Source organism: Triturus cristatus, chromosome 8, assembly GCF_964204655.1.
Source record: "Triturus cristatus chromosome 8, aTriCri1.1, whole genome shotgun sequence".
Lineage (NCBI taxonomy): Eukaryota > Metazoa > Chordata > Amphibia > Caudata > Salamandridae > Triturus > Triturus cristatus.
Genome location: NC_140591.1, coordinates 1,380,006,824 through 1,380,027,237, shown reverse-complemented (window position 1 = coordinate 1,380,027,237; position 20,414 = coordinate 1,380,006,824). Strand labels below are relative to the sequence as shown.

At 44.8% G+C, this 20,414-nt stretch overlaps 1 protein-coding gene across 3 annotated transcripts in view; it reads right to left on the bottom strand.

Annotated features, from left to right (window-relative positions):
* Positions 1-6,191: 6,191 nt before the first annotated feature.
* USP16 (ubiquitin specific peptidase 16) overlaps positions 6,192-20,414 on the bottom strand; it is a 337,101-nt gene continuing 322,878 nt past the window's right edge. For all 3 annotated transcript variants that reach the window (XM_085623085.1, XM_085623084.1, XM_085623086.1), the window contains one exon: positions 6,192-6,549. In XM_085623085.1, coding sequence (XP_085479211.1) covers positions 6,425-6,549 — 125 coding nt within the window. In that variant the 3' untranslated portion in view covers positions 6,192-6,424. The remainder of the gene's footprint in view (positions 6,550-20,414) is intronic.

Here is a 20,414-nt window from a genome sequence, read left to right as displayed (position 1 = left end):
GCATGTATAGAGCAGTGTGGGGCGAGTCAGGAACCCAACAAAATCATCTTAAATAAAACTCCCAAAACTACGACTAGCGCATGAACTATGCTGGTCCAAACATTATGTAAAGCAGTCTGAACTTCCATTCGGTTAATGTGTGCATTTACTGCGGGGAGGGGGGGGGGGGGGGGGGGGGGAGAGGTTCCTGTACATTGCATAGTACCTTAACCCAAGACGTAGCTACACACATGACAGGACCCTTGATATGAATAAAGATTAGGGGGAACTGGGGAGAAAGAGAAAATATGCATTTACATTAGCAATGTCTTCCTTTCCTTCATCATGGCCACGTAACAATGTTCTCAGGGCGTCCCTCTCAGGATCGTTACTTTCAGAGCTAGAGTGCATACGGTTGTCATCCGATTGTTCCGACGATGACGGGGGATTGGCATCCCGTATGGCAGCAGCTGCCGCCAGTGCCAACTCCTGCCCTTGCAGGGCCTGCTCCACTGAAGGTTTTTTTGCTGTGAGACTGCGAGTCGATTGGTTCCGGTGTGCTCTCTGTCCCGATGCTCGTTTTGTATCCTGACTTGTCCTCTGATCGATACTGTCCAGTGCGTGGGAGGAGAGGGTGGCTTTCAGACAGTCATTTGCTGCCTCCAGGCTGTCGAAGAAGAGGGAATTTTGATCATAGATAATTTTCAAGCGGGCAGGAAACAACAAAGCCTATTTAAGATTTAAGGCTTGGAGTTTCTTCTTCAAAGGCTAATAGGAGGCTCGTTGTCTTTGAACCAAGACTGTGTAGTCTGGATACAAGAAGATCCGATGGTTCTCGTATTGTATAGTTGTTTTCTCCCTGGCCTTTTGTAGCAGGATATCGTGGTCCTTGTAGTTTAAAATAAGGGCTATCATTGTATTGGTGGCGCCCCCGCCGTTGGTCTACCCGTTGGGATTCGGTGTGCTCTCTCCGCACAGAAGAAATTCGATAGAGCCCCCAGGGCTATTTGGCCCCTTTGCCACTACTCCATGAAATGGGTCACGTTGGGGCCTTCTGAACGTTCCGGCAGGCCTATTACAGGGATGTTGTTGCGTCGTGCTCTGCCTTCTGCTCCTCCACCCGGTCAAGGAGACTTGTCAATTGTCGCTCTATTTGGGATATGTGTTCTTTATGTTGTGGTAGCAACTCCGTCAGAGTTTGTTTGTTATTTTCAACTGTGTCAGATCATTTTTCATGGTCAGCCTTTAGGAGGGTGAAGCCCGTGGTGAGAGCACCTATTTTTTGCTCTATAGACTTCCGTGAGTCTTGTATTTCCTGTCGGATTAAGTCTAATTTGTCTGGGGTAGGTCTATATTAGTTGGTGGGATGCAGCTTAGCGAGGGTGCCTGGAAAGCTGTGTCCGATTCCTCCCGGGTCGGCCAGTCGGCATTTCCGATGTTTTACCTTTCGTGTGCCCCATGGTGTCGTGGTCAGCAAGTATTCTGCGACTCTATTGCTGCCAGCGAGGTGGTACCGCTGGGCTGCTCTTTATGTTGCCAAACAGCAGGGGGAGAGAGGAAGGAGAAAGGCCCGGGGAACCTCCAGTGGCGTAAAGGAACAAATCCCGTTTCGATCTAAGCCTGCTACCCGGATCTCCTGTGCATGTAGTATAGTTCAGCGTGTGTATCCGCTATACAAGTGTGTGCTGGGGGACTCAAGTCAGCAAGCCGGCAATACAGCAGAGTAAGTCAGTAAGTAAGGCACATCAGTAGGAGTCACGGGTCCTAGAAGCCGGGTTTCGGTGTTGTAGTGTATGGTCTTGTGGCTTTTTAAATCCTTCCTGCTTAGACTTGGCACATCAGAGATCTCCTCACTTACATGTATTTATCGGGCCAGAGCAACGGACAGTCCGTAGATCCAACCGATCTCTTGCAGCGTTAGGAAGGTGCAGGCCCAGAGTCTGGGACAGCCCAGGCGTCGGTGTCCTGCTCCGTAGCACAGGAGAGGAGGGATTATTGACACGTCTTGCCTGCCACTGGCGCATTTCTGTGTACGCCGCTCCCAGTTTCACTCAGACCTTATCAAATATGCATGCAGGCCTCAGATCTCCGCCAGTGCAGCGCCTAGCCCAGCCGCGGAACCACCATGTTGCGGCGCAGCTCGGTGGTGAAGCACAACAGGAGGGGCCACAGGCCGCAAGTGCCCCACTCCGGCGACAGCACGCTCAATCCTCTAGTTATTTGGGCAGTTACCACATGCCCATGTTGCATCAGGGTCCCCCGCCTACAGGCCCGATTCAAAGCAAGGCACAGTTCAGGGTAGCCCACGCTGGCCCAGCGGGTTCGCAACAGCGCCAGATAATCGCAGACCCAGAGTCAGAGGGCCCAGGGGCTAAAGCCTGGTTCCACATCGTCGCATGTGGGGGCTTTGACTCACCAGGTCTTTCGAAACACGTTGTTCTGTGTAGTTTCCCACAGCTTCGCCCTGGGCGTATTGGATAATCAGCAGGCCCCAGTCTATCACCAATGTTTCACACAGTTCAATGCCGGGGGCCGCTATGCTTCAGGACATCTCATTCAGGGCTCCGGCAGCTCTTCAGTAGTTCTCCGGTCACGGCATCCGACCAGACCAGCTCTGCTCAATCTGTGCCACGAGCAGGCAGCGCGGGGGCGCTGATCCCCTGTAGGCCCTGCCACTGTCACAGGCTTTGGCAGCGCCCACCGTATAGTGTTGCCAGGTGAATCTGCATCATTCTCGGGGGCTCCTCAGTAGCACAGCTCGGCGGGCGTGGGCTCTGGAACGGGTTTACGCCGGAGTCAGGCTCTGCCGCTCGTATCAGCTTCAGGGTGAGCACGCAGTGTGGCGCAGATTCATCGGCCGGGGCAGCGCAGTAAATCGTGCCTCCGCAGGGTCACCCTTTTCCCAGCGTGGTGCTGTTATGGCTGTGTAAGAGTAGAAGGGAAAGATTAAGGATAGATAGCCCCCAGTTCCAGCATTATCGATAGGATTAGCTGGTCCCGCATTGGGTCAAGTTGCGGCCGCCATGTTCGATGGTTGTGAGAACGTAGCCCTTAGTACAATACACTGCTAGTCACAAACTCTACTAGCCATCATCTAAAAGAAAAAATATACCATATTTAAATAGAGGCAAAGCAATATAAAGACCCCAGAATTTGTGGTGCAAGCAGTAAAATGTGACAATAGGCATTGGTGCCTCTAGATTAATTGCAAAGAATTCTCAAATCAGTTTATATTGTATTGCAGTGCAGTGCACCATCATTCTTTATTTGAACTAATGATCAAACAACAATAGTGAAGTATTCTGGGATTCAAAACTGACCCAAGTTGCTTTTAGCAATATTAGGAAAGCTACTAACAATTTTCAGACACAAAAAGTGAATTAAATAGCGTCATGTAAATAGAGTTTTTGGTTAATAAAAAGAGACAAGGATAATTTCCATACAAGATATTTGGACAAACACAGATTTATGCATATTTCGCTTTGAAATACACACACACACCAGCTTTCCTCACCACATTACTGACACAGGCTGTTACACTCAACATACTATTAGTACTCAGTGTCTATCCAGCTAATGGCAGCCAACATAACATTTCTTCTAAACCAATACACCACAGAACTAAACACCTCCCCCAAAAATCCCAGACTCACATATATAGCCAACTCACACACTAACCATCTCAGCTGTAATTCATACATAATCATGTTTCTCTCACATCCACCCATGCGTATAAATCCCCATTAGCAAGCTTGATTTGGTCCATCAACTTCAATTGTAATCCCTGACAACACTTGGATGCTGCTTCATCTGGGAAAGGATGTTGAATCAGTGGTCAGATCTTTCCAGAAATAAATTTGTGCAACAAACGTGGATGAGTGAAAATCCCCTCACGGTCAACTCCAACATAATGGAGAACATACCAGTTAGTTGCCCTTTTCCGTGAGAACATTTGCTTTCCGACCTCCCTCTGCAGTTACCCCAGATCAAAATTTAAAATCAATTACTCTCTTATGCCCTTGTCAAAATGTGGGAAGGGGCGTAAAAACAAAGGTAAGCCATGGGCCTCCATGTCTGACCATATATAAACAAAGGATATTCATTAATAAAGGGTAACTGACGCCACGAGTGAGTGCAGAGATGTCTGCTGTCTTTTTTAGAATCCGCACATTGAATACAATTCTTCCTCTCTTGCATTCTGATACCAAACTCAACACTTTACACAAAAACAGATAATGGCAATAGCCTCTATAGGAGGAATCCGGTCTAATCAGTTAATTCATAGCAATTAGTACAGAAAAACACCATTATGATTCCTCTTGTATCACGCATAGTGACTTAATCTCTGCTTCATTAACAATTTTTACACTTATTTCCGGCATTCAAACGGAATTTACAAACCCCAGAACTCTCCTAATGAAACGGTTGCTGGTATTTGTTAGCTGGTATCTTGAACTAGGGGTCTACATTTTTTTCCTTTAGCTTTCACTAAGGTCTATGGAACCTTGCAAATTTGCAATGTTTTTCGCTTTGATACTTACTTCCATGTGAAACCTGTGAAGTTTGCAACAATTTATGTCACACACATTCAAAATAGTACTGCATAACATACCTCAAACAAAACAATTAGTGTTCATTTGTAGCTAAACTTGTAGCGAAATATTCTGCATATAGTATGAGCTTGGCTGGGTTCAATTAGAGTACAAACTGTTGCGCCATGTGGTGAAAGTAATCTTGTAAGGTGTTAACAATTTACTGGGATGATGGCAAATCAGAAAAGTTCACAAACTTTATGAATAGCAAAAAATCACTGGTAGAGAAAAATGCTGACCCTAACTACACAATTCTCTGTAACTTTCGTTCTGGCTGACTGAAGACCACCTAGGGTTTAGAAGGTGTCATACTACCTGCTTATTCTACTCTCCTGATACATCTTTCTAAGCCCACCAATTGCATTTGGGTTATCTTGGTAGAAAAAAAATTCCCAAACTGATTGTCATGTATGTTACAAGCATCTCAACCTTTAATGAAAGATGGGCTACTCATCCACTGACCATTTGTGCATTATTAACAAAATATGCTGCTAATGAAATGTCTTTTCGTCCTCAATTGAAGATGACCCACAGAAGAAATATGTTTATAGCTAAAGGAATTCTAACTGAAAATGTCTACGTGCTTGCAAATAGCCTCACAATTTTTCTCCATACGGAACAGGTTCTACTTCTCAACTTATCAATGTATTACAGTTGCTTTAAATACCAGATCGTAGTGCATTACAGAAATCTACCGAAAGAAATGATATCAGCAAATATGTACAATCCAGATAAAATGTTTTAACCTTTTGAAAACATTAGGGGGGATATGTACAAGGAAGTGGAGGAGAGAGGCGCTAGCCTACCTGGCATAACGCCTCTCTCCTCCACTTCTGAAAAGCAAGGCTGCACCCTTGCACCAGAGTGCAAGGGTGTCTGCGAGCAGGGGAGAATTGTTTATGTGTAGGAAGGTTTCCCTTCCTGCACATAAACAATCCTAGAAATGCCATTCTGTCACTTTCATGCGTGCTGCTTTATGCAACACACATGAAAGTGACAAAATGGCATTTAAAAAAAATAGTTTGTTTATGTACAGGAAGGGACACCTTCCTGTACTTAAACAAGCAATAGCATTTAGCTTTTTCCATGTGTGCTGCACAAGGCAGCACACATAGAAAAAGCAAAAACGAGGAGAAATAATGCATTTTTCCTCGGTTCGCCATCTTAAGACCAGTTTTTACCTCGTCTTCATTTTGGCGCTGCCTCCTATGTACGCCACCCTTGTACATAGGGGGCAGCATCAAAATGAATAGGTGTTGTGGTGGAACGCCCACCGCAACACCCACTGCCCACCCCTTTCACGCTAACCATAGCGTGAAAGGGGGCCTTATGTACAAGGCAGCTTAAGCCACGTTTAGTGGCTTATCGCTGCCTTTTGTATATAAAGTGCAGCCCTATCGCCACCACAACGTCACTATAGGTGACGTTGTGGTGGCAATAGGGGCTTGTACATATGCCCCTAGGTTTGTTGAGAAATGTTAGTGAAAATCATCCCACCATTTTAAATGAACACTTTCTGTATGCTAATGCTTCTGGTATGGATATTGATTAAACCTAAAAAAAAGTCATACACTTAATTGAAAGGTTCAATTATGAACAGAAGGAAACAACTGAAGGGAATCAAAGATATTGTATTTATTAATCTAGTTTAACAAATAATATAAAATGATAAGACATGATTTTTTTTATAATTCTGTTAATTTCACCATAATTTAAAGAATTTTCGTCTGATATATAGATCTTTATGTCAGTTTCAATGAAAAAGTCTTGCGCTCTAAAACTTTTTTTTTAAATGCATATCGAAAAACTATTGAAGAATACAGTTCATAAAGCAATTTATTTTATGGGAACCACTACAGTATTCTTTCATAGAAGAGGAGGTAGGCTTGTGAATTCAGCACTCTACTTAGAGGCACATCTTGCACATGAGTGTCACTAATGTGATACCATCTTCCGTTTGTTGGTTCAGTCTCCATAACTGTAAGAAAAAAATCTTCAATGAAATACTGTGTTTCTCGTATCATTTTATCTGGCATACTGTGTTTCTCGTATCATTTTATCTGGCATAATATAAAACCACTAATTTCCTGGTAAGAGCTCCTGGAAGAGCTTAGATACTTTTGTTAGCAACCATTAATGCTAGCTTACAGACAAAAAACACAAATAGATACCCTTCAAATGTTGCCCTTGTACGCACCATATGAGACTGCATTCGCACAGTAACCTTAGAAAACGATACATTGATATACAGAAATCACTTCTTTTACTAAATGGCAAGTGAGTACAGCCCAAATTCACGAACCCTGATTAGAATCTGCAAACTTAATAAAACCAAATAAAAGGTTCTTTCATAAAGTGATTCATTATGCATGCACACTCAGACTGTATGTAGATGAAAAGGAACTCTCCTATAACTTTCTGTGCACTGTCGAACGCTGTGTTCAGTGGGTCTGGTGGCAAAGGCGATGGTAAAGGCCTAGTCAAAGTCCTACACAAAGAGGGCAATGTGCACATGGATTAGTTACTTATCTGCAATCCTAGTTCTCATCCAGGGGTATACTCAAAATCATAATCTATGAATAATCCCTGCCCATGTGCGGGATCCCGGAGCATATAGAAAATACATATATATACATATATATATATGCATATGTGAAAACCTATACATGCAGCCTAAAATGTTTCAAACATGGAAAAAATGCTGAAATGACATAGGTTTGCATTGTAGTACGCCCAACCCATAAGGAAACCAGCATTAGCATAGCCAATAGGTCTCGCATTTATGAGAGTTTGAGCTATTGACATTGCAAATAACAATGCCTTTTATTTTTGTTTTCGTTTTTAAAACATAAATAAAAGGCATTGTCATTTACAATGCCAATAGCTAAAACTCGCGTAAATGCGAGACCCATTGCCATGCAAATGCTTGTTAAGAAGAGTGGACCTGCAGAGAGGGCTTGCGCTCAGTGAATAACTTTGAGTGAATTAACTATTGACTAGGGTACAGGGATGCTACCAAACGCTACTTCAGAGCGAAAGGATCTATTTTCACAAAAAAAAAACGTAATTATGAAGTATGGTCTTCCAGATGTATTTGATGTTGTTGCCCATTTCAAAAATCTTTTTATCCAATACATTTCAATAGGACATTCCTTACATCAGTGCACAATACAGCGAGACCAGCTACCACCATCTCACTTACTTGAGTTTAATAATGTAGACCTGTAAATCGGTCTGATAACAGAAAATAGGTGCATGCATAGTGCACCAAGCACGTCCCGCTGTTTGTTTGAGAGGCTGAATACCAGAAGAATGTTGGACAAATTGCAGTACTGATGGAAACCAATTCTGCGGGGGATTGAATATTGCTTTGAGAAACCTTTCAGAATCATTGTTTTTTATTAGTCAAGAAAGGTCCCAGCTTTGGTTGCAGAAAGGTTTGGTAAATGCTCCAGTATACATGTAGAAGAAGGGAAGGGGTGTAGGAGCAACGGGGAGAGATGGGGTGACGGAAATGCAGAGACAGCAGAGAAGTGACAGGAGAGAGAGAGAGAGAGAGGCAGAGGAGGCTCTAAGAGCAATCACAAAAGAGAACTGAAAGGGGTGACAGTCACCCTCCTTGGGGTGAAAATTATTGCACAAGGTGGGAGAATAGAAACAATATAGAGTGGGGAGGTGTGATCAGAAGGAGAGGGGAAGAAAGGCATAAGATGAAACATAAGAAGAAAGAAAAAGGGGATCGGAGAGCAGAGTGAACAAAGGGAGAAGAGCAAAGTAATAAGTGGAAGAAAGAAGAAAAGCGAGGATAAGAGGGCTAATTGAAAAAGAGAACACATGGGTAGAGGTAACAAGCATTGGCCGCGCGGCAGTAAAAGTAACGCCACGCGGCCGTAAAAGCGAAAGTCATCGTGATCACTCTGAAAGTGATCGCGATGACGCGCTAAAGCAGCGGGGAGGGGCATGGTGCTGAAGGCTGGCACAGGAAAGGCAGATGGCTGGGCGAGAAGGGAGGGGGGAATGCGGGGAGCAGCTGTGTGCGTGCACGCCATCGTGCACTGAAGCTTGTAGCCAGCACAAAAATGTGGGTAGCACTTTCAAAACCCACCTACTAAATGTCTCGCCAGACCAGCGCATGCGCTGGGTCAGCTGTGCGCGTGCACGCCATCGTGCACTGAAGCTTGTAGCCAGCACAAAAATGTGGGTAGCACTTTCAAAACCCACCTACTAAATGTCTCGCCAGACCAGCGCATGCTCTGGGTCAGGCAAGACCTAAAAAGGAAGCACTAAACAATTGTCATACAATAATGCTTTACAGTCATAAAGCAAACTTATAATTGCAGGCATTTGCCTGTAGGCTGCAGCAGAGTACTAAGAAACAAAGAAAACTGACACCTTGCCTTTAAGGCATTAGAGTAGGGGTACCGTGACTTTAAGATCTGCAGGAGACCCCTTGCTCCCATGATGCACCACAGGTGGCAGTTAGGTCAGTTCTTTTTGACAGTGCATATGCACCTGAGTAGATTTGCAATCAATAAACAATAACTTGAAGAGAATGCTCGTCTGGGGAGGTGGGTTGGTCGCTTATGACTTTGACGAGTATACCCCTGGATAAGAACTAGGATTACAGGTAAGAAACTAATCCTTCTCATCGAGGGGATACTCATCAATAGTCATAATCTATGAATAGAGTAGCAAGCCCATACCCAAAGTCTCGCGGACGAGCAACAGGGCATATAGAACATAAAGTAACATCACATTCAAACAGCAGTTATGCAAAAAAAAAATTCCTCAACGAGGCCTGCCCCACATGGGCATCGGCCTGTGCATCTGAATCTAGGCAGTAATGGCGTGTAAAGGTATGTATCGAGCGCCATGTAGCCGCCTTGCAAATCTCAGATATAGGAACGTTGCAAAGGAGAGCTGTAGTAGAAGCTTTCCCTCTGGTAGAGTGTGCTCGTGGTCTGCCCTGCAGAACCTTGTTGGCTAGTTGGTAAGACAAGTCTATACAGGAGATGATCCATCTAGAAATAGATCTTTTGGAAGCAGCCAGCCCGGTATTTGTTGATCCATAATTGACAAAGAGCCGGTCAGACTTCCTAAGTGAAAGGGTTTTATCAAGGTAAAACTTCAATACCCTCCGGAGGTCTAGAGAATATAAAGCTCTCTCCGGGGAGTGGTTGGCTGAGGAAAGAAAGTGGGCAATGTGATAATCTGATTGATGTGAAAATCCGAGACCACCTTGGGCAGGAAACTCGGAGGAGTCCGCAGCACCACTCTATTGGCGTGGAAAACAGTGTAAGGCTCCTTGCAGCATAGGGCCTGAATCTCACTTACCCTGCGGGCTGAAGTGATGCCTACTAAGAAAGCAGCCTTCCAGGTCAAATGTTGCAAAGATGCCTTATGAACAGGCTCGAAAGGAGCACCCATCAGTTTGGTGAGGACAATGTTAAGCTCCCAGGGAGGCGAAGGGGACCTCACTGGTGGAAACACTTTCTTAAGCCCCTCTAGGAAATCTTTGACCACAGGCAGTTGAAAGAATGAGGTCTGGGTAGGAGACTTTCTATAAGCTGTGATGGCAGCTAAGTGGACCCTGATGGAGGGGTACTTCAGGCCTGACCTTGCCAAGTGCAGTAAGTATGGAAGAATCACTTGCTCTTGACCTTGAGTCGGATCAAGAGCGTTGTCCCTACACCAAAGGTAAAATCTCTTCCACTTGAAAGCATAAGACTTTCTAGTGGAGGGCCTCTTTGCTTCTCTAAGAATGTCCATACAGTCAGCCGAAAGGTCTAGATGTCCGTATTGGATGACCTCAGGAGCCATGCAGTCAACCGGAGGGTGGGGAGGTTGGGATGGAACACTCTCCCCTCGTTCTTGGTCAGTAAGTCCGGGCGGCAGGGCAGCCTCTGGTGTGGAACCTCTGACAGTTGGAGGAGATCCGGGTACTACCACTGGCATGGCCACTCCGGCGCTATCAGGATCATTCTGGTGTTGGTCCTGTAGAACTTCTGTATGACCGCCGGGATTAGAGGGAGCGGAGGAAAAGCGTACAGCAATGTCTGTGACCAGCTGATCAAAGGTGCATTCCCCTGTGATCCCTGCTCGGGGAATCTGGACGCGAAGACAGGGCTTTTCGTGTTTGCCGTGTCTGTGAACAGATCGATGTCCGGCACTCCCCATTGCCGGAAGACCTCCTGAGCGAAGTCTTTGTTGAGCACCCAGTCGTGCACTTCTACGAAGTCTCTGCTGAGGCCGTCTGCCTGCACGTTCAGAGTTCCTGGAAGGTGGACTGCGACGATTGCGAGACCTCTCGCCAGCAGCCACTGCCAAATGGATTGGGCTTCCAGAGACAGGACTCATGACCTGGTGCCTCCTTGCTTGTTCAGATAGAACATAGTTGTCTGTCTGAATCTGAATGTGGCTGGATTGAAGAGACGGATACAGGGATTTGAGTGCCAGATGGACCGCTCGTAGCTCCAAGAAGTTGATGTGATAACTTCTTTCTGTGTCGGACCAGAGACCTTGTCCCTGAAGCTGGCCCATATGAGCACCCCAGCCTTGCATTGAGGCATCTATGACCACTGTCTGTGTTGGAGGTGTCTGATGAAAAGGGACCCCTTGCAGTAGGTGAGAACATTTCATTCACCATTGATGGAGTCCCTGGCAGCTTGGTGGAGAGAGACACGATCTTCCCAGCGACCTGACCTCTGAGACCATTGATCTTCGAGTGCTTGTTGTAGAGGCCTCATGTGAAGGCGTGCATTGGGTACAATGTAGATGCACGAGGCCATCGACCACAGTAGTGAAGACACTTGCCTGGCTGTGGGAAGTGCCGTGTCGAGAAGAGTGTGGCATTTGAGAAGCATTGATGACAACCTCTCCTGCGAAGGACACACGCTTGCCTCTGCGGAGTCCAGGGAGGCGCCCAGATATTGTATCCGTTGAGTGGCGTTGAGGACCGACTTCTTGTAGTTGACTTGCAACCCCAAGGAATGCAGCAGGTTGAGGCAGTATGAGAGATGGCTCTGGAGTAGCATAGGTGTGGAGCTTTTCAGGAGCCAGTCGTCTAGGTTAGGATAGACGAAGATCTTCCGCCTGCGGAGGAAGGCAGCCACCACCGCCATGCACTTGGAGAATGTCCGTGGGGTGGATTTGAGGCCGAACGGAAGCACTCGATACTGGTAGTGGTGAAGAGAGACCTGAAACCTGAGGAATTTGCGATGTTTCACCAAGACAGGAATGTGGAAGTAGGCATCCTGCAGGTCGATGGCACACATCCAGTCTCCCTGGTGAAGGTGCGGAAAGATTTGATGCAGGGCTAGCATTCTGAATTTTTCCTTTCTGATAAACCTGTTCAGCAGGCACAGGTCGAGGACAGGTCTGTACTCTTTGGCTACTCCTCGTTTTTGGACTAGGAAGTAGCGGGAGTTTACCCCCTGGTTTCTTTGGAGAGGTGGGACCACCTCTATGGATCTCTTGGATAGGAGGATAGATACTTCGTCCTGTAAAAGCCGACTTTGAAGTTGAGGAAGGCGCTTCAATTGCGGGGGCACTTGCGGAGGGGGAGACTTGAACCTTAGCAAGTAACCATACTGCACAATATTCAGCACCCATTTGTCTCTTGTTATGGTTTCCCACTCTTCCAGGTGAAAAACGATACCGGTGTGGCGAATGGGTGCGGAGGAAGCAATGCCTCACTATTTGGAAGGCTGCTTAGTGGTGGACTGTTGCTGCTTGGTGTTCCCTCTTCCTCTGCCACGACCCCTCTGCTGGAATTGGGGCCTCTACTGGTTCTGGGAGGACCATTGAGGAGTTTGAACCCTCTGTTCGATAGAACGTTTGTCGTCCTGACGAAAATGCTTCCGGTATTCTTTGTGCTTCTCCAGACCTACAGCCTTGACAGTATCCAGCTCTGTCTTCATTTTATTAATTTCATCATCGGCGTGAGCCCCGAACAAGGAGGAGCCGTTAAATGGAAGATTTAGGATCTTCTTCTGTGCATCAGGCTTGAGGCCTGTTAGGCGCAGCCAGGCTGAGCGCCGTGAACAGACGCCATGGGAGTAAACATGAGCGGCGAGATCTGAAGCGTCCGCTGCCACACTTATAACTTGATTGGCTACTAGCCCACCTTCCAGTAGAATTTCGCTGAAGTCCTGCCGGTCTTCTTTGGGAAGCTTTTCGGTGAACCTTGAGAGGGAGTCCCAAAGAGACCTGTCATATCGCCCGAGAAGGGCTGAGGCACTTGCAATCTTTATGGAAGAAGCCGACGTTTTGCACATTTTCCTGCCATAGGAGTCCATCTGCTTACTGTCCTTCTCTGGGGGGACAGAAGATGACACAGACGCTGACGAGACCTCATGACGGTCGTGAGGAGAGCTGCGACGACCCCTGGACCTTGATCGATGCCTAGAAGGTGATCTTGGTCTTCTGGAGGGAGACTGACGACCCCTGGACCGTGATCGGAGTGTGGAAGGCGATCTTGGTCTTCTGAGGGGAGACTTGCTTCTCTGAGGAGAGATCCTAGAAGGCGAGTAAGTGCGAGAGTAGTCCGAGCCCGGACTTCTGCAGTCACCTGTCCCAACACCTTCCAGCCAGCGAGGCGACAGACCGTACTCCTCTCCAGCTTTAGGAGATTTCTCAGGTGAAATCTACACAATATGCAGTCCTGGGGATGATGACTGGTCCCCAGATGACATCTCCTCTGTGGCCGCTGCACTTTTGTTCCTCGACGTCGAATGTCTCGACGTTGATGAAGTCTGCGTCCCCATCGGCGTCGAGGGGATCTGCTATGGGAACGCCGTTCCGCTCTCGACGGTGGTCTCGACGTCGATCGCCTACGCCGATGCAGAGACCTCGACGTCAACTTTCGCTGTCGGCCTGGTGATATCAACGTCGATCGCCTACGGTGATGGGGCGATCTCGACGTCGACTTCCGCCGCCAACCTGGTGACCTTGACGTCTATCTCTCATGGCGCCGAGTCGACGTCGAGATCGCCCCATCACCGTAGATTAAGGTATTATACGAATTATTCTGTTGGAGTCTGACGGATGAATATTATTAACACGGAGTATGAGTACTTGTATTAAATTAAGACTAGCGTCTTTCATGGTTTCTAAGAGGGGAGTGTAAGATATGGATTAGTGTTAATGATTTTCTTAACGTGCAAAACGGGGTGTCTTATATCTTGATATACGATTGGACACAGTCGATGTTAAGGGCGACACATTCGAGACAAAAAAAATAATATGTGGGGAATGAGATGAATATTTATATTTTTTTTCCACGTTTTTTCGATGTTGCTCTTTCATCTGATATTGTCATGAGACGCATCTTTGCAGATTTGCCTATTTGATGAATCATTCGAATGTTATTGCTGCTTTTATCGTTGATATTTCTTTATTGTGTACAGGCAGCTTGGATATAAAAAGTGCCCGTAATCTGGGGAGACGATTTACCTGTACTCGTTATATCTTGATATACTAGTGCAACTAAACCGGTGAGACAAATATTATCGCAATGAAGTTGGGCTACATAAAATAAACAGTAGAAAGCACTTGAATTATTGTTATCTGTTGAATATAACAAATAATTTGTTCTGATTCTTGTAGATGGTGCTAAGAAATTGATTAGGATTGATTCGGTCTGCCAATTTTGTGAAAATAATTTTAAAGAAATAAATTGATGTCCTTACTATTTTATATAGGTAGGATATAAAATGAAGTTTAGCATTAGAAGGCTTATGTAAATATTCTTACTGTTTAGAATCAGAACTTAGATTTTATTATATCTCCTTTTGAAAGATATGCTGCTGCAGGTATTCAACTGTATAACCTTGAAGAAACAGTGAATAGTTCTCCTTTGGGTACAGTTACGGATTATCTATTTACAATTTTGAGGTGAAAAACGTCATGTTGTATTAAATAAACACAATTTTGGATTTGGAATGTTTTTTGGATTTCATAATTGATTTGGTCTCTCTTTGTTTTTCGCAACCCTCTTCTTTTCCCCTCCACATTTCCCTCTGTTTTATTTAGTCAGATTGATTTACAATTCGGTATCAGATGACACCCACATTACACCTAAAAATATATTAAATGGAATCTTGACACTGTTCTACAAAAAATGAAGGTGAGACTAAAATTAGTTCTCGCAGATCTATTAAATAGAATTAGATGTATAAAGTAGGAGAATTTCTGGCCTCTTCTTCTTCTCTTTTTTCCAACAGTACAATTGATATTAAAAATCTAAAGGTTATGTTTCCTTTTTAACCTTTATATGTTGTTCTTTTTCTTTAAATTTTTGAGGTATTGAATGTTTTGTCCCTTTTCACTGTACATATCCTTAAAATTATATGTTGTTATGGTTATTCTCAGTTTGTATTATGTTGTTTTAGATAAATTCTGTTTTTGTCTTGTGTTTGAAAAATATGTTTAGTCAAGTATTATGTTAGTTCAGCATTTTTATGTCATTGTCCGTCATTTTTTATGTATTTTAATGTATCTTATATAAATGTTTTTATGTTTATTACAGCCCTGAAGAAGTTCTGTTAACTATCTATATAGGAACGAAACACGTTGGCTATCGTTGTGTACAACTATGAAATAAAATTCAAAAAAAGAAAAGAATTTTTTTTGACTATTTGTGTCTTACGTTTAGTGCACCTCCTCTTTGAAAAAAATTGTTTGAATCTGTTTACAGAGGCACCATTAGGTGACGGGTGCTGGAGCTTTTTGTGCACTAACGGCCTGATAAGGCGGCATTTGAAGAAGTGAGGTGCCATCCATTATGTCCGTCACCTGGTAGCTTTTTTGTTGTTACACAATACACACAGAGTGTGGATCTGCCAGTGCCATCTTATTGCCACAGGAAGGGCATTTCCTGACTAAGGCAGGCATTCTGACTGGAAAAAATTAGTGATAGACCAAAAAACCAGTAGAATAAGCCTTAAGGAGTCAGAAAATGTCGAGTTTTCTGAGAAAATATCGAATAAATCACTTTCAGTCAAAAAACTGAAGAGTTTAAGCTCCTCATAGAAGGAGCCGGAAAAAGAACTGACCTAACTGCCACCTGTGATGCATCATGGGAGCAAGGGGTCTCCTGCAGGTCTTAAAGGCACGGTACCCCTACTCTAATGCCTTAAAGGCAAGGTGTCAGTTTTCTTTGTTTCTTAGTACTCTGCTGCAGCCTACAGGCAAATGCCTGCAATTACAAGTTTGCTCTATGGCAATAAAGCATTATTGTATGACAATTGTTTAGTGCTTCCTTTTATCCTTATGGGTTGGGGGTACTACAATGCAAACCTATGTAATTTCAGCATTTTTGCCATGTTTGAAACATTTTAGGCTGCATGTATATGTTTTCACATATGTATATATATGTATTTTCTATATGCTCCGGGATCCCGCACATGGTCGGGGATTATTCATAGATTATGACTATTGATGAGTATTCCCTGGATGAGAACCACCCGAAACACGCGACAAGCTTAATGGCATGAGGGCTGGTGCAGCCAAGAGTCTGCTGTGCTCTGCCTTTGCTGTGTAAAGATGGTTCAAATGCATCGTGTCTGTATGAAGGCTAGCCAGACTCGCATAGCAAGGTGGGTACAGCCAAACGCCCATGCGCAGTGTAATTAGAAGATGGGGTTTGTGCAAAGAGCAGGCTTCACATGGCCAAAAGCTGCATGCAAAACAGCCTGGCTGTAGGCTGGGAGCCGGGAGCTGGTACAGGGCCCAGATATGGTCGAAGGGTGTGTGCAATGTGCTTAGAAGGTCAGAGGCTGACAGCAGGCTACGTTCTGTACCTAGAGCTCAATTTGCAGCATAGAAGGCCAAGCTCAGCAGGCTCAATGGCACAGGGACATCTGCCAAGAGGACACTGTGCACGCCGGGAAGCTGTGTGCCGCGTCTACAGCCAGACATTGCGTCTAGAGTGGCTTTGCAGAGTCAAAAGCCATGTACAGCAACTTGAAAAATTCAGTGCTAGTGCAGGTCCTGGCCCTTAACCAAGAGCCTAATGTGCATGGCTGAAAGCTAGGCCATGCACTAAACCCATGATGCCCATTGTCAAAGGCTGTGTGTAGTGGGTCTGATTGTTCTGGGGGTAAGTGCAGGGCTAGGTCAGCTGTCCAAAAAATGTTCCATTCCAAAAAGGCACACATGGCCGAAAGCTGTGCTAAGCAGCTTTCAGAGGAATGGGGGCTGGGTGAAGGTTGTAGAGGAAGGCTGTGGGTTGGGGGCTCTACGTAAGATTTTGGAGGTGTTATAGCTATGGTTTGATCCCTTCCTTCCAGCATCAACTGCATGTAGCGTTGGGTTAAGTTCTGTTCCTCTGATGAATAGAGTGTTCCATTTAACCATCTCTTGTGCTTTCCTTCTCATGCACCCACTCCACATCAGACAATACTCTTGTCATCGATGTCATTGGAGATGTCATCAGAGTTGCCATGTTCAAGGTCTTGAGAAGGGCCGATGAGAGTTAGCGGGGTGGCCTTTAGCAACAGTGTGTGCAGCTTAACATAACTGGTTTTAGATTCTGCACGGCAACTATAACACCACTTGTATTGTGATGCTTTCACAGAATATCTAAGCTTTTTATATACAAACATCTATTATCATGAGGAAAGGAAAGTTTACTCAGTAAACGTTTGGGCAACCAACCCCATCCCATTCAAAGTAGCTGCATGCACCAGCACCTATAGCCAATCCCCGTACCAGCCCTATCCCCACCCAAAGAAGATGCGCCTGGGTTTTAGCCATGCACAGCTGGCTCTGTGTGGATATATCCAGCTCACGCCTCACCCAATCCATCTGTGCGGGGATTTTAGCTATACTGTGTCTGGCTTACACAAGTTCACATGCCAAAAAACATCGCACTGCCTTCGGCCATGCACATCAAACTCTGAAAGCTTTTATCACGCAACCCGTGTGTCAACCGTATTCTTCAGATTTCCTCTTTTTTCATGACACAAGCAAAAACAGATCCTGTAAAATGTAAGTAAATAAATAATTTTAGAAAGCTGCAAAGAAACTCTAGGACTTTCCTGCAATTTTAGGTAACTCCTCACAACATCACTGGATTGAAGGGATGCTTAGTTCTTAACCTTCCACAATGACTGCTACAAGTAGGTTTTATTTTTATTGCGGCCAGCCAATCAGATCACTCAGGCACACAGACCCTACTTAAGGCCTTGAATGTGCATTGCACCAAGAGAATGAAAAATTCCCTCATCCATTCAGATACCTTGTTTTTAATTTTCTATGATCAGATTTGGTAAACTCAAAAACACTAACCAACTGTCAAGACACCTATCAATTTGCTTAACTTAATTTAATCCCTAGTTGAACAAGTACTTACCTCCAGCAATGCTTTTTCTGGTGGATACGTTATCTAACCACAGATTACTCACCTTGGAATACTCCCCAGGCTGCATCCGTAAACTTTTTAAACTAGTGTGCTGCCTCGGATGTGACAAGGCAGAGCTGCATGTAAGCACCACCCCTGCATGAGAACATCATGTACCTGCCTTTTTCTTTTCTGTTCCCTCAGATGAACAACGTGAACAACTGTTGATACCAGTATGCTGAATAATAACTTGGGACCTTTTTGGATGATAGAAAAAGAGGCTGGTCAATAGAACAAGGAGGTGGGAGGAAAGTGAGGACTCTGTGGTTAGATAGATTGTCTACCAGAAACAGCATTACCGAAGGTAATTAACTTGTTGTTCTGATGAATACTTCTAACCACAGATTCGTCAACTTATACTAGATACCAAAGCTATACCTTCCTAGGTGGTGAGTCTATGGAGTGGACTCGGACCAAAACAACTTGCAGGAATGAGCAGGTGAAATGTCCTTCCCACCAGACTTGGTTGTCCCAGAAATAATGCTTCTTGCACTTGTGCACTGTTGTCCACATCGAAGTCTGGCAGATGCCAAGGAGAGGCTATCCATGAGCTAATTCAGTGGTAGCTGCCATAGCCCTGGTGGAATTGGACTTCAGGCATTCTGGGGGCTGCTTCTTGGCCAGTGCATAGCAGACCTTAATGCAGAAGAATCTCCACCTCGACATAGTGCTCTTCTGTAGAGCTTTCCCTTTCTTTGCTCTAGAGAACCCGAGAAAAAGTTGATTGTCCACTTGACGGTCCGTGGTATGATCAGCATAAAAGTTTAAAGCTCTTTTAAGGTCCAGTCAATAAACGTCTCCTCCTTTTTCGAGGGGTGAGGGAGTGGAAAGAACGCAGGCAGAGTGATGGATTGGCCAACGTGGTAGGTAGTCACGAATTTTGTCAAAAGTTCTCAACACCAACTTGCATGGGAAAAACGTGGTACAGAGCGGTTGCCCTGAAAGTGCCTGAAGTTTGCGCATAGGACTACTGCAATGAGGAAAATGGTGTTTAATGTGAGAAGATACAAGAACCAGGTATGCATTAACATGTAACTATCAAGGCAAAGGTGCGAGCATCATTAAATGCCAACAAATGCTCTCAGAAGGTGGGTTCTGAATGAAGAATGTGTGTCAAAATGTTTGTTTTCATCTCAATGCAAAGCAACTGCAGATACCTTGGCTGTCGTCTAAAACACCACAGCAAACAAGGCTTTCGTTCTCATGCCAGTGGCCCATGTGGTGAATTAATCTCGGTTTCAGTGGAAGTACCTTGCCCACTTGCATTCTGCAGACCTAGATATAGTGCATCATCAGTATAAGGGGAGAGTAATCCATCTCCTTCCTCCTCCTCCTCCGCTCATCATCATCATCATCATCAGTGTCCTGAGGGGCAATACGTATCTCTTGTTCAGGGTCAAAATCAGAGCCAAAAAGAGAGTGGGGCCTCTGCTGGTAGTTGCTGGAAGGCCAAGGTCTCACATTAGAGTTGGGCTGTATGACAAATGCTTATGCTTTTGATATTTCCTAGTGCAACACTGCTTGAGCCAACATTGGCACTGGGTTATGTATCAGTACTGGTGGAGTCTATATCAGCACTGGTGCTGCAGGAACTGGAGTGGATCTTAGCATTGATGATGAAGTCTGTACCAGATTTCTAGTCGTCCCAGTCAGACGTTGTGCTGAAAGCTGATTTATCGCAAAGGGACCTCAGGACAGGGTCAAATACTGGTATTGTGACTTGGAGCAGGACCTATTCTTAGACAGTGACTTCTTCTTGTGTTTGTCGATGTGGAGTTTACCCTGACGGTCTTGGATTGGCTTGGTTGCATGAGGGCACACTTGTTGCATGACTTGTAATGGTGACCAGAACCCAGGCACCAAAGACATACCACATGTGGGTCTATGACCGACATGTATTTCTTAAAGTCTCAGCACGGCTTTGATCTTACGTCTACGAAAATGAGAAAACTCAGTGACCCCCAATTACCATATCACAGAATGCATAAGAAGTACATACTGTGCTCCTTCATCAAACTAAAGTAACCATAGAATACAGCACTATCTGCTGTACATTATGAGGATATTGCATGTCTCCATGGATGAAAGAGGTTGAAGGCATATTTACTCAGTAAGGTCAAAGAACGTTTTGGAAAGTTAGCTCCTTATTGGCCTTTGGGCCGTGCAGTATTAAAACTTCTACCTATACTTCGAGTCATAGGTCAGTTTATTTTTCCATTAGCCTAATCAGTTCAAAAGAGGCGTTATTTATTAATACAGACAATCTTACAATTCAATTCTCTTTTAGTAGATACGAAGGTCTTAGTTCATTGGGCTATGCAAGAGAGCTATACTATTTTAAATGCTTTAAATGTTTTAGCGTGCCTCCCAACAAAAAAAGAGAAATGCAAACAGAGTTCCATACACCCTAGCTAGCTGTTTTAGTATCATATTGGATAAGA